At 37.0% G+C, this 15,245-nt stretch overlaps 1 protein-coding gene across 1 annotated transcript; it reads right to left on the bottom strand.

The window, feature by feature from the left end:
• Nucleotides 1-7,450: 7,450 nt before the first annotated feature.
• Nucleotides 7,451-13,359, bottom strand: LOC132097290 (NACHT, LRR and PYD domains-containing protein 3-like). Its single transcript, XM_059502920.1, has 5 exons — nt 11,480-13,359; nt 8,869-9,042; nt 8,627-8,797; nt 8,306-8,352; nt 7,451-8,055 (listed from the first exon to the last, which is right to left on the bottom strand). The coding sequence occupies exons 1-5, from the start codon at nt 13,357-13,359 to the stop codon at nt 7,526-7,528; spliced, it is 2,802 nt and encodes a 933-aa protein (XP_059358903.1). The 3' UTR covers nt 7,451-7,525.
• Between the last annotated feature and the right edge of the window lie 1,886 nt (nt 13,360-15,245).

Here is a 15,245-nt window from a genome sequence, read left to right on the forward strand (position 1 = left end):
TGAACAGAATTGACTCAAAAGAATGAATCATTCGCGAATGGGCATCGCTCATTGCCCAGAGAAAAGTAGACGGCGCATTTGGAATAAACTGAAGCAGTTATAACATTTATTGCATTAAGATAAAGTAACGAGAGGAGCGTCGCGCACAGTAACGAAGTAAAAGTACAGATTTCCCCCCAAAAATTTACTCAAGTAAGAGTATAAAGTACCCATCTTTAAATATACTCCGAAAAGTATTAGTTACCCCAAAAAATTACTCAAGTAAATGTAACGAAGTAAATGTAACTCGTTACTACCCACCTCTGGTAATATTATTAAAACCATTACAAACCTCCACCACATGCTGTCTGGGTGTTTCCTACCTGTATTTTTAGTTTTTCATTGATCATCTCCACATTGATTCCCTCTATCTCCAAATACTTTTCTGCTGATCTCACTATTATTTTAATTCTCGCTGTCCGACTTTCCGTTTGCGCGGAGCAATTTACCACTTCAACTATAAATGCTACAAAAGACACTTTATCAATCTTCATTGGATCCTTCTCGTTCTCTTCTATGCCTTTGTTCATTACCTGAGGTGCAGCTTTCCTAATTTCTTTGGTCTCTGTTTCCTGTTCCACTTTCTTCAGGGCCTCAGCATATGTTAATCCCTCTTCCACTCTTACATTTTGAACTTTCAGGACTTTTTGTCTCGCTTCACATCCTCCATATCCTGCGCTGTGATCTCCCCCACAGTTACAACATTTGAGATTTACTCCTTGTTCTCATTTACCGTAATCGTGCTCTCCTCCGCATCTTGCACATCTTTGCTTCCCTCTACAAACTGCCGCAACATGGCCAAATCTTTGACATTTAGAAAACATCTTAATGGGGGAGGTACATATGGTCTAACCATATAACTCATGTATCCTAAATATACCCTTTCAGGTAATTTATCCTCATCAAAATGTATCATCACAGATAAACTGTCCTTCTTTTCTTTGTCTTTGACATACTGAAGTCTTCTAACTTCCTTCACTTCTGCTCCAGAGATATTCTTTTTGATTCTTTCTGTTGTCATGTCAGTCGGGATTCCTGTTATTACTCCTCTTACCCAATTTTTCTCTTCTGGAATTGAACTTTTCACTTTTTTCCCCAGCAACATTTTCATTCCTAATGCCTTTTTCTGTTGCTTGTTATCTTTACAAAATAATAACAACTTACCACCCCTCATCATTTTTGCATTATCAATCGGCCCTATCTCGTCATTAATTGCTTTAGTTAATTTCAGCGGATTAATTGCAGATTCAGATTCAGATACGAATTGTATCATTACCTTATATTCCTCCTTTCTTCTCCTTAACTGATGTCTTCCCTTATCACTATCAGAATCCGAATTCTGTCCCCAGTTTGGTTTCCTTTTTCGATTTTCAACTACCTTCCATTCATTACCTCCATTTCCCACGCCTGACACTTCCTCTTCCATTTCCGGATCGCTTCCGGAATCAGCTTAGTTTCCTACCATGCGTACTCCACTCTCAACCCAGCTGTTGCCACCACCTGTCCAAAGCGCGAAAGTCGCGAGATTTTGTCTGTAACACTTCTAGACACAACCCCACCAGATGCGCAAGATGTGGTAGCCTATGCTTAATGCAGTTTTAAGAAATCAAATACTTATCTGTTAAAAATAATAAAGGTGTGATAGATTATAATATAGTAAACAGATATTGATTGTTTTTTATTTGTATTTCCCTCCTAAGCTGTTTTCTCTCCCTGAGGGTAATACGAATTTAAACTTTAGTGTTTAGTAATTAAAACTTCCTGGATGCAGAACTGTCTGTCCTGTCAGACGTTTCCTGTTGTTTTAGGCCTGATCGAAACTTTATCACATCTTTTGTAGGGGTGTGAAGAATGTGTACTTATGCTTAGCTGGGTCTTTCTCCTGCAGAAGTGCTTTGATCGAAATTTTTGCAAGAATAAAATATCAGATCTCAGTGTTAATTTCATCTTGAACACCGTTTATCCACTACAGAAAGAACATATTTTATTTATCTTTTTAAACTTTTTAACATGAGTGTAAAGCATTAAACTATTAATCAAATTATGGCAAGAGTGAAATGTGTAACTGTATATGCGCTTATGAGATATTAAAGAATCTTGTTTTATGCTGTAATTCTACTCAGAATTTGGCTGACTGGTGTATTGAGGCAGTTATCATCCTCTGTTAGGTATAATGACTGTTTTTTCTGTAATGTAAGCAGAGCGGCCTAAAAACTCCACCACGAGTATTAAAGCTGACTTCTGCTGATGAAATTGCAAACTATGTTTTTCAGTAAATTACTGTATTAGAAGAAGAGAAAATTTACAAGAAAGCAAGTCCAGAGTCCAGAGCAGATGAAAAGAATGTGTAGGACAAGGTACATAACAAATCATAAATCCATTAAAGATTAGGGTATTGCATTTAAGATCAGAGCATTGCAACTGTTGATTTCCTCTTTAAAAATATGTTTGTTTTCTGCATTCATTTCTCATATAACATCATCTGATCCTCATCAAATTGACTACTTTGTTGGAAAAAGTGACTATACCTTGTTGTTAGCTAAGATTTTTTATGTTTTATGAGTCTCTTGTTGTTCTGAGAATTTAACAGAGAATCGATTCCATATGTTGGCGCTGCCATCTCAATTAGAGCTAGGTAACCGGTATTACATGACAAAGGATTAAAAGACTCACAACTCAGACATTATCTGGCCTTTAGCCTGCACTCCCGCACAAGATAATAGCTGCCCTTTTATTAGTGATTGCACACCTGTGTATATTACTCCACCCACTTCTTGATTACAGTCAATTAGAGAACATATACAATTACATAAGTCAACACCCCCACTTGTTCTTAAATTGACAGAATATAACACATACATGCATTTAGATAATTCTTCGTACTCCAAATAAAAAACACATAAATTTATCCATTTTAGCTTTAGACACAGATTTTGTTAAAATGTCTGCCACCATATCAACTGTAGGACAATAATGAATAATTATTTTGCCATCATTCAGTACAGATTGGACAAAATGATACCTTATGTCAATATGCTTACTCCTTTGTCGACACACCGGATTCTTTGTAAGTGCAATAGCACCCTGATTGTCCTCAAAAATAGTCACTGGTGCATATTCAAGTACATTGTGCATTCCATTGATTACATTGGTCAGATACAAGCTTTCTTGCGCAGTAGCTGATAAAGCCATAAATTCGGCCTCACATGTGGATAAAGCAACAGTTTGTTGTTTCTTAGACTTCCAAGAAACAACAGGCCCATTCTTAGACAAACTGAAACAGTATCCAGTAATACTATGCCTGTCATTCAAGTCTGCTGCCCAGTCTGCATCGCTATAAGCCACTAGTTCAAGATTTACATCACTTCTATTATAACATAATTCCAAGTCTGCTGTACCTTTCAAATACCTCAACACATGTTTAGCAGCCACCCAATGTTGTTCTTTTGGTGCCCTTAGATATTGTGACAATTTACTAACAATGAAGCTCAAATCGGAGCGAGTACTTGTCATCATATAGATTAAACTGCCAATCACTTCTCGATACCTCTTTAGGTCAACAGGTTCTCCATCATTGTCAAATTTTACTTTGATTTCACATGGGGTTGATCTTGGTTTGCAGTGAGTCATATCAAATCTCTCCAAAATTTTTAAAATGTATCTTTCCTGATTCATTTTTACTTTACCATGTTCTTGCGTAAAGTCAATGCCTAAGAAATGTTGAAGTTTTCCCAGATCTTTAACTTTGAATTTAATTCCCAACATTTCCTTCATATCTCTGAGTATTTGATCATTACTCGCTGCAATGAGAAGATCATCAACCCAAATAATCAGTATGACTCTTTCTTTGTCAGTTTGTTTACTGTAAACACAATCTGCTGAATTTTGAAAAAAAAAATCATTTTCAATTAAGAAATCATGCAACATCTTGTTCCAATTTCGTCCTGATTGTTTCAGACTATACAGTGATTTATTGAGCTTACATACCAATTCTTCTCCTGTTTTTGACTCAACTTCAAATCCTTCAGGTTGCTTCATATAAATTTCACAATCTATAGGAGCATGCAGATATGCAGTTTTAACATCCATCTGATGTAAATTCAAATCATATTGTGCTGCAAGCTGCATCAAAACACGCACTGAAGTTATATCGGCAGTAGGTGAAAATGTCTCATTATAATCAATACCTGCAACTTGACTATAACCCTTTGCCACGTACCTGGCTTTATATACTCTCCCATCAGGATTTTCCTTTATAGCATAAACCCATCTTCCCCCTACTGCCTGTTTACCTTCTGGTAGGGTTGTTAATGTGAAAGTATTATTCTCTTTCAGAGAGTTCATCTCATCCTCCATAGCTTCAACCCACTGCTCTGATTTTAAAGAGCCCAAGGCTTCCTTCAGTGTCCGGGGAGCATCACATGCAACACTATAGCAATAGTCAATAGTCAATGGCTGATCTGCATCATCTTTAACTACATAATCATAGTCTGCAAATTACTGAGGGGGTCTTCTTTCTCTTTTTGGATATCTAGTACCTAGATCACTCTCTTTTTCACCCTTTGTACTGACTTCACCTTCTACTTTCATTTCTTGGGGAATTACCTTAGTCCTGTCTAGTTTTGGTACTAAGGTTTCAACCTCCTTCCGGTATTCCATATATTCATCCACATCCTCCACTGTCTGAGTATCCCTTTCATTTGTACTTTTTGTGACAAACTTCACCAGTCTACTCTTAAGTACTTTCCCTGTGTCTGGATAGAAAACAAGAGAAGCAGGGCTATTTTTGTCATAACCAACAAATATACCCTTTTCACATCGTGCATCCAACTTTTTCTTGTCATACTTGTATGCATAACACTCTAACCCAAACACTCTCATTTTGGATAGATCAGGCTTCTTTCCAGTTATCAGGTAGTATGGAGTTTGTCCCAGACATCTATTATAACATCTGTTTCTAATTATAGCAGCGGTTTGTACCGCATATGTCCACAACTCCTTTGGTAATTTACTCTTAATTAGCATACATCTTGCCATTTCAAACAAAGTCCTCCAAGCTCTTTCAGCTGTCCCATTTTGATGGGGTGAATAAGGAGCTGAGGTTTCATGTCTAATAGCATTCTTGCTGAGCAATGACTGAAATACGGAAGATGTAAATTCTGTTCCATTATCTGATCTTATACATGTAATCTTAGCATACGGTGCAACATCAGCAATGAATTTGTCAGTGGCTACGGGAGTGTCACTTTTGTTCTTCAAAAAACAGGTAAACACAGCTCCTGAATAGTCATCTGTGAATGCTAAGGCAAATCTGAAACCATCTTTTCCTGCTGGTTCTATAGGACCAGCCAGATCTGCATGAACAAGTGCAAATACATCTTTTGCTTTCTCATCTAGATCTCCATTTCTGTTCTGAGCAAATTTGCCGTTTACACACACTTCACATTTCAAATTGGATCTGTCAATTTTACCTCTAATTTTCATCCCTTCTGTAACATTCTCCAACTTTAACACATCATCATAATTACAATGACCCAGTATTTCATGCCATGTCTGAATATCATAGCACACATTATACTCATCAATCTCATTAGCAACAGTACTCAAATAAAACAGTCTGTCATACATATGAATATCAAAAGTTGTACCATTTTTGTGAATGAGTCGGTTCTGTCCCTCTTTGAAGATTACTGTTGCTCCGTGTGAAATTGCTGCTTTGACAGAAAATATGTCTTGAGAAAATAATGGCACATAAAGTGCCTCCATCAACATCATGTCCACAATGCGACCATTGCTATTTCTCAAACGCATTTTAGCGGTACCCTTCTTCAACACGATTCCACTGGCTCGTTTTCCATCAGCCAGGTCCAGAATGTGGCTCTGTGGCTTGAAACTTAAATCGAAATCCACGAACTTCTCAATGTCCGTAACGATATGTTTAGTAGCTCCAGAATCCACCATGAGACCTTTCATTTCCACTCCACCATCCAGGACTTTATTCACCTGCTCCACCATAAACGCAAATGTGTGATCCTCCTCTTCGTCCACCGTTTGCTTCACTTTATCCTGCTTTCTTCGACGACAGTGCACGTCTATATGTGAGGTGCTTTTACAGAAACTACACCATTGTCTCCGTTCCCCGCGCTCCCCAGCAACCACCATGAACTCCCCGGCTTTGTGACCCTTATGGCCGCAATTGTAACAGGTGAGTCTCATACACCAATTGTCCCTTCCTTTAATTTTCATTATGCTGTCCTCTCCCGAACTAGCAACGCCGAACTTCTCTGTGCTTTCATAGCTCCTCAGTTTTACTTTAAAGTCAGCAAATGTTCGTTTTTCATCACTCTGCGTAATAAAAATAGAAAATGGTTTGAAAGTATCGGGCAAACCCTTTAGAATCATGGCAGTCAATAAATCATCGCTCAAAGTCTCTCCCGCATTCCGCAATGCTGTAACTACAGTCTCTGAACTAATAATGTAATCTGTAACGGTTTCATTTACACCTTTCTGAAGAGATGTAAACTCCGTATACAAACTTATCACATGTGGCTTCCCCTTACCAGCGTAGTGATCTCTCAAAATCTGTAATGCCTTTCTGCTATCATCCGCAGCCTCTCTCATCACAAGCGACATACTCTTGTCATCTAATAATTGGATCAGAACTGCATATGCCTCTTCATTTTTACTGTCGTCCACCACCTCCGCACCCTCATCATTCACGGCCGAGGCTTCACCCAATATGATGGATTTCAAACCCAGAAGACGCAAATGTGCCAGGAACTTTGTTTCCCACAGTTCGTAATTCTTTTCCTCTCCTGTCGAAACATAAACGATTGCATCGGTTCCCAAACTCTTTACTGGGCCCATAACCTGTTGGCGCTGCCATCTCAATTAGAGCTAGGTAACTGGTATTACATGACGAAGGATTAAAAGACTCACAACTCAGACATTATCTGGCGTTTAGCCTGCACTCCCGCACAAGAGAGCAGCTGCCTTTTTATTAGTGATTGCACACCTGTGTATATTACTCCACCCACTTCTTGATTACAGTCAATTAGAGAACATATACAATTACATAAGTCAACACCATAAAAGTGAATAAACTCTTCTTTAATAGCTCATTTAAATAATTAGTTCACCCCAAATTGAAAATATTGTCGTCATTTGCTCACCCTCCGGTTAAAGCGTGTGTAAATTTCTTTTTTTCTTGTGCTGAACACAAATTAAGATATTTTAATGAAAGTTTGTATCCAAGTCATTTTGGATTACCATTGAATCCCATAGCAGGACATAAAAATACTATGGAAGTCAATGGTGACAAAAAATGGCTTGGTTAAAAACCTTCATTAAAATATCTTCATTTGTGTTCAGCAAAACAAAGAAATTTACACAGGCTTGTAACAACCGGAGGGTTGCTACAAAAACTTTTATCCCATATTTATAGTGGCAAAGTTGGCAACCATAAAAACAGTTATGTTTAAGGGGATCACAGCAACATCACATATGAGTCTGGATAAATCATAAGTCCAGCATACAGTGGTTCAGTGAATGTTGTGTTGAATGTGTGTAAGTGTGTGAGTGTGTGCGTGTCAGAGACACTGTAGAAGGATAAAGTGCCGGCTGGACAGTCCACATACACTCCTACTCTATTAGAGAGAGGTGATGGAGCAGGAATGTCTGTTTTATTACTATTGTGACAGGCAGTGAATCTTTTAGGAGTGATGGTCAGACTCCAGGAATTTTCACTGTAGTCAAACCAGCAGTCCTTGCTCATGCCTTTCCTCCTGATTCCTTTATAAACCACTGAAGTACGAGCTCCTTGTCCGTTCCATTCAACTTCCCAGTAACAGCGTCCAATCAGACTCTCTCTACACAAAACATTACAATAGTAATCAAATCGATCTGGATGATCAGGATACGGCTGGGACTCTTTCACACGTGTGACCTTTCTGTTCCCCTCAGATAGAACAAGTTGAGGGTATGCTGTGTTTGGATCCAGTGTGAAATCACAGGTGTCTAACAACAAAAAAAGATAATAAAATATATTATATTAAAATATAATATATTAAATATAAAATATTTTTTATAAAATATAAAATATAAAATATAAGATAATATATATATATCTCCACTGAAGAAGTAATAAATAACAAGAAACAAAACTAAATATATAGATTTTTATATTTTTTGACAATGACCCGGTTGACAAAAATTGGTAAGTGAGGATATGTCTATGTACAGTATGTCTATGTGTTTAAAAACTTACATTTTCGTAGTCCTGGTGTAATCCTGCTCTCTCCTCCATGATCCAAACTACAGTGACACACAAATTATTTTTAACTCTCTTGCCCATTAGTGATTTACAGCCATATTAATGAAGTCCAAAATAGGGAAAAATATCTTATACAGAAATGTAAAAAAAAAAAAAAGTTACTTGACACAAAACATAAAAAAACTAAAATTAAATTTTTAGTTCATAGTTTCCTAAAAATAAAGGAGGAAGATTTTTACACAGTTTTACTGAATTTGATTAGGGATCCTAATGTTAGAAATCCCTTAATAAAACCCTAAATTAAGTTTTACATACTTGACTGTCTCCAGTGTGTAGTTTGGATCATTTAGATAAGAGATCAGCTGAACTCCTGAGTGTTGTGGATTATTGTAGCTCAGATCCAGCTCTCTCAGGTGTGACGGGTTTGAACTCAGAGCTGTAGCCAAATAACCACATCCTTCATCACTCACCATACAACCTGACAGCCTAAAGGAAATGAACATATTTATATACGGTTCACTGAGTACTTTGATAAGTCAGTATATAGAGACAAATACCTCAGTATGTGCAGCTGACAGTCGTGACTCTTGAGAGCATCAGAGATCAGCTTCACTCCTGAATCCTCCAGGTCATTGTTACTCAAATTCAGTTCTCTCAGTGGAGAGTTGGATGATTGGAGAGCTGAAGCGATGGTTTCACAACACTGACGAGTAAGTTTACTGTCAGCAAGACTATAAAAAAATACATAAAACATGATAGTTAATTTGATTTGCAGACTTTATCTAATTTCTCAACAGATCTGAACATATATGTATGTGTATATATATATATATATATATATATATATATATTAGGGGTGTAACGGTACGTGTATTCATACCGGACCGTTTCGGTAGAGGGCTTTCGGTACGGTGCATGTGTGTACCGAATGACTGAATGTAATATTTTGGTTCATTTTCGTGTTTCCAAACGAACATATTAAGTGGCGGAAGACTCCGCGTTCAGCGCAAATCCCGCCCTGCAGCAAGGCCGGCGACACACTGGATGCGTGGCGCCAGCGTCTCGGCTAGCTGCGTGTCCGTTTTTAATTCGGCTCCCATGTTAGAGCTTGCAGAGTGCCTGCGTGGAACACGCTTGCATGCTAGAAATAGAACCGACCCCTATATTTCACGCAACACGCAAGCATGTTGGAAGCGTTTCCAGGCAAAATAGAATAGGAAAATATGTTTATATGTCATTTTGTACACAAATACATATTAATTCATAACACTTTGATGTTTAAAAGTCTACAGGTATATTCAGATATAAATGTAATTTGAAAAATAAATTAATAATTATCGATTTTCAAATATTGCACCTGTCAAACATAGTCTATTTTGCCGTCAATACTTTTGACAGGTGCAATATGCCAGTGTGTCACCGGCCTAAATCTGAACAGGTCTAAAAACTGAAACTGTTGACGCCGCACTTTACACTTTGGAAAAGTTATATATATATATATATATATATATATATATATATATATATATTAAATATGAGCAGGCCTATAAGCTGGGATTGGTAATGCTGCACTGTAATCATAGTTATTTATTTATGTTTTTCATTATATTTTGTTATATGATATTGGTTTGAGACTGAGAGTATTTTATTTAGTGCAGAACTTTGCAGCAGTATTTTATTTCATATTCTTTTTTTATTTTATATATATTTTATTAAAAAGTATTTAAGAAAAGTGTAAACAAATTGTAAAAAAAAAGTTTATAGTAATAAACAACCTGCAGTTTAATGTTTGCATTTCTTTCCCTTACTTTTCCGAAAATTAACCGAACCGTGACTTTAAAACCGAGGTACGTACCGAACTGTGATTTTTGCGTACCGTTACACCCCTAATATATATATATATATATTAGGGGTTGCACCGACTAATCGATTAGTCAACTAGTCAACTTCAATGGTCTGCCATGACACTTTAAGCTTGACGTCGACTAGTCACCGGTCCTATAGAGGGCGCAACAGGATAAATCTTTGAAGGACTTCCACATTTACACTCCATTTCCAAACAATTAAAATAACAAATACATACATACTATGAAAGCACTCCAGATGCATGTGTGATTATATTACTGGATGCTCGAAATTGAACGGGAGAACGCACATTCTAAACAGCTTATTGTATAGGTAAGTTAATTGCTGTTCTAACCTAATGCGCTATTGCACTGTAACGTGCGCACACACATAGACTACAGACAGTAGCTCGTACGTCACGCGCAGATCGCTCACACTCGTGACAATCATTCAGCGTGGAAAAGTACTGTCAACGCTGTTCTGTGATTTCTCAATAAAATATCTTAGAAACGGAAAAGTTCTATCATTTATTCCTTAATAACTAAATCCCACAGCTTCACCAGTAGAGAGAAGCTGGCAGGAATTAATTCACATACACAATCGCTCTCACTAATACATTCATATGAATGTAATCTTTACTGTGCTACTTTATCTGTATCTGATTTAAAAATGAGCAGAAATCTGTGAGAAATAATGACCCAAAGACAAAAGAACTGATCAAAATGAGCTGTTATAGGAGCAATAACCATGCTCCAAGCTTATGCTCATTAATGACGTCCTCAGCGACTAGTCGACTTCGACTCTAGTCGTTCAACCCCATATATATGTATATATATATATATATATATATATATATATATATATGTTAGTGTTAAAGCTCTTGTATGTTAAATTATTCTGGGAGCAAGAACCCCCATGAGGAACCATACTGCCAAAGATAAATTGTGTTCAATAAACTCATGTAAACTTGCCAAAGTGGTTCCTGTCTGAAATATATATATATATATACAATCTCAAAAAAAATTTGTTACATGTAAGAGAGGGACTTACAGTGTGTGTAAGCAGTGTGGAACTTATCATGAAAGTTATCATGTTACTCAACACATTTCATATTAAATTGGCATATTAATCAGTCACTAAATGTCTTGTATATAGATGTGAAAACTGTCCACTTGGAAAAGTTGTCAGGTATTACACATTTCCATTTTTGTCCCTCCTCTCACTCTACACCAAACTCTTAATCTCTGTATTGCTTTGTGATACAGTCACATTAGTCTAACTCTTGATATTGCTTAAAACTGAATTTTAATAAGCTCTACTCACAGAGCTCTAGTGCAGTTGTTTACAGCTGGTATGAGTCTTCTTCTGCCCTCCTCTGTTGTGTTGTATTTCTTTAGATCAAACTCATCCATCACTTCCTCTGACATCTGAAGCATGTAGGCTATTGCTGAACAGTGAGCAACAGAGAGATTCTTCTCTGAGCATTTGTCTGATCTCACAAACTCCTCAATCTCTCTGTACAGAGTCTGGTCATTCACTTCAAGCAGACACAGAAACAGATTAATGGATCGTTCAGTGGAGAAATCCCGACCATCTTTGATCTTGTCTTTTAAATATGTAATAGTTCCTCTGATGCTCTCTGAGGTGTCCACTGTGTGTGTCAGTAGATCCTTTAAGAGTTCCTGATTTGAATCCAGTGAGATGCCCAGCAAAAATCGCAGGAAAAGATCCAGATGACCAGTTTCACTCTGAAGAGATTTATCCACTGCACCTTTCAGTACAGTATAATTTACATCAAAAAACTGTGAAGTGCCTAGGCTGTTGTAATAGTAAAACACATAGAGAGCAGCGAGGAACTCCTGAAAGCTGAGATGTATGAAGCAGTATATTTTACTCTGATGAATAACAGATTCCTCTTTAAAGATCTGAGTGCAGATGCCAGAATACAGCGAGGCAATGTCAGTGACTTCTATCCCACAATCTCTCAGGTCCTCCTCATAGAACATCACATTGCCCTTCATCAGCTGTTTGAAAGCTACTTCAGCCAGTTTCACAATCACCTCTCTGTTGAACTGCAGGAGTTGCTCTGGATCTCTCTCTGGGTCATACTTCTGATTCTTCATCTTCATCTGAATCAGCAGGAAGTGGATGTACATTTCACTCAGAGTTTGAGGGATTTCTGCTCTCTCATTGTCTTGTTTAAGGATGTTTTCAAGCACAGTGGATGAGATCCAACAGAAAATTGGTATGTGACACATGATGTGGAGGCTTCTCGCTCTTCTAATGTGTGAGATGATTCTGCTGGCTTGATGCTCATCACTGATTCTCTTCCTGAAATATTCTTCCTTCTGAGCATCATTGAATCCCTGGATTTCTGTCACACGCTGGATGTATTTGGAGGGGATCCGATTGGCTGCTGCTGGTCTGGAGGTGATCCAGATGAAAGCAGAGGGAAGCAGATTACCTTTCATGAGGTTTGACATCAACACAGACACTGATGAAGTCTCAGTCACATCACAAACTTTCTCACCGTCATCTGAAAATGTCAGCGTCATTCTGCTTTCATCCAGACCATCAAAGATGAACACAACTTTACACGCATCATAAATCTTTGAGTTCAGATCTTGAAGTTCAGGATGAAAGTCCAGCAGAAGTTTGTGAAGACTGTAGCGATCAGGTCCGATCAAGTTGAGCTCTCGAAATGGAAGCACAAACATGAAATCTATGTCCTGATTGGCCGTTCCCTCGGCCCAATCCAGAATGAACTTCTGCACAGAGACTGTTTTCCCAATTCCAGCGATGCCTTTAGTAAGAACACTCTTGATTTTCTCTCTTTGATATTGTTCTTCAGGTAATGTTTTAAAGATGTCATTGCAGTAGATTGGAGTTTCTTGTAAGTGTTGTATTTGGGGCTTTTTTTCCATGTGTAAAACCTCATGTTCTTCATTCACTCCTTCACTCTCTCCCTCTATGATGTACAGCTGTGTGTAAATGCTCTTCAGGAGGGTTTGATTCTCTTGTACTTTGATTCCCTCAAATAAACTCTCATACTTGTTTTTCATGTTGGTTTTGTGTTTGACTTTCACTCTCTGCAGAGCATCAACCACTGATCGATACGAATCTTGCTGATGATCTTCAGTCTCTTCCAGCAGGTCTGATTGTGTGCAGCGGTGAGCAGAACCAGCAGAACTAGATTCCTCCATGTGTTCGTGTGATTTTAGAACAGGACGTGTTCTTGATCTCTTTCTACATTGAGGACAGTCAAAGTCTTCTGATGTTCTGGTTTGGTCCCAGTAATGGTTGATACAGTGTCTGCAGAAACTGTGTCCACAGGTGATAGAGACTGCATCTGTCTGAACCTGCTCACAAACTCCACATCTGGACTGAATCTGGATCGAAACATCCCTCTGAATACTGAAAAAAACCACCGTGCTGAATCAAACTGATCAATGAGTATAGAACAATTGTTGCTAATGATGACTACAGGTACAATGAGTCTCAAGAGTATTTTTATATTCTAACTTGATTTTGTATTTTTAAATCAAATGCTGATACATTTTAACCAGTTGCATTATTCTGGTGCAAATCATATTCCTGAAGGTCTTTGCACAAGTGGTAAGCTGATTGATTTCATATTTACAGACAATCTGTAGGTTCTGAATATACTGTTTTCTGTATTTGTAGAGCATGAAAATGAATATCATGAAAATTGTTAATGTACGCTTCAATGAGATTCAGTATGAATTTTGTCTTACCCAGGGTCAGATGTCAGTGGTTCATCGCTGAGATTAGGCGGACCATTTATTGACGTATTACTTTTTATAGACTCAGAGCTGGATACTGGAGATGCTGCAGTGTCCTCCTCCATCTCATTACAGAAGCAATGCTGATCTTCTTCACCCCATTCAAAAGAAACAGCTGTCAGTCCTTAAAAAAAATTGTAAGTCACCTAATTTTTAAGTCGCTTTGGAGAGAAGTGTCTGCAAAATGTAAATGTAAAATAAAACAAAAAATTAGTTTAAGTATCAGGTTACACTTACCCTCTTTTGTGGATAATAATAATTATATATATATATGGTAAATGTAACCTGATACTTAAATTAATTTTTTGTTTTATTTTTGTTTTATTTTGTTGTATTTATTTATTTCTTTGGCACTTTTTTAAATATTATAGTTTTGCAGAGTAGCTTTACAGTAAACACACATACACACGATTGTGTAAACCATATACAATGTTCTTAAAAAATAAGACCAATATGGACTTCCATATCTTTTCTGCAAAATGCACTCCCATTGTGGACTCGAGCCTAGAGTCTCAAGAGTCTGGACTAATATTAACTGTGGTTTTTGCCAGCGACATCTGTATCTATTAGAAACATGTGCCCTCCCTATGGCAAGCCTTTGTAACATTTAATCTACAAGCTGTACTAGTATCATTTTTTCATGTTACTAGTACTTATTGCTTAGACACTAGTATCTTTTCCATTAAGTACTAGTACTTATTCATTAGGTACTAGTGCTTATTCATTAACTACTAATGCTTATTATTTAGGTACTAGTGCTTATTCTTTAGGTACTAGTGAATTTTGTAAAGTTACTAGTACTTATAGATACTAGTACTTAATCATTAGATACTAGTACTTATTCCAATGGTGACTAGTATTTAATTAAACTATTCGTGTTAACAAAAAATAGAACTAGTACTTATTTTTTAGTTACTAGTAAATTTTTAGACATGAGATAACCTGAACTTAATAAATACTAGTACTTTTTAAATTTGCATTTCTGCCCAGTATGGTAATTGTATGTTGAATATTAATGAGCCAGCAACATATAGGAGAGAGATTAAACAGGAAACAGAAACAAGGAGATGGATGTACTTTTTTAGAAAACCAAATAGAAAAGAAACAATTATTCTTTACACAAGCACATAAAAAACGTATTTTTGTTAGTTTTTTAACTGTAATTTCGTAAATATAGTAGCCTAATGTGTTTGTTGATCTTTGAGTGACCTCTGCTGGCAGGATGTAGATACGACACCAATTTTATTAGATGTTATTTTCCTATTTTTTCTCCAGTAAAAAAATAA

This window comes from Carassius carassius, chromosome 21, assembly GCF_963082965.1.
Source record: "Carassius carassius chromosome 21, fCarCar2.1, whole genome shotgun sequence".
NCBI classification, from domain to species: domain Eukaryota; kingdom Metazoa; phylum Chordata; class Actinopteri; order Cypriniformes; family Cyprinidae; genus Carassius; species Carassius carassius.

Bases quoted from the DNA above. Each gene is read 5' to 3' on its own strand.
- LOC132097290 (XM_059502920.1), bottom strand. From the start codon at position 13,359: ATGGAGGAATCTAGTTCTGCTGGTTCTGCTCACCGCTGCACACAATCA. The intron at 8,353-8,626 runs GTATGTAAAACT...GTGTCACTGTAG, and splicing joins TACACACTGGAGACAGTCAA to TTTGGATCATGGAGGAGAGA. The intron at 8,056-8,305 runs GTAAGTTTTTAA...TTTTGTTGTTAG, and splicing joins TACACCAGGACTACGAAAAT to ACACCTGTGATTTCACACTG.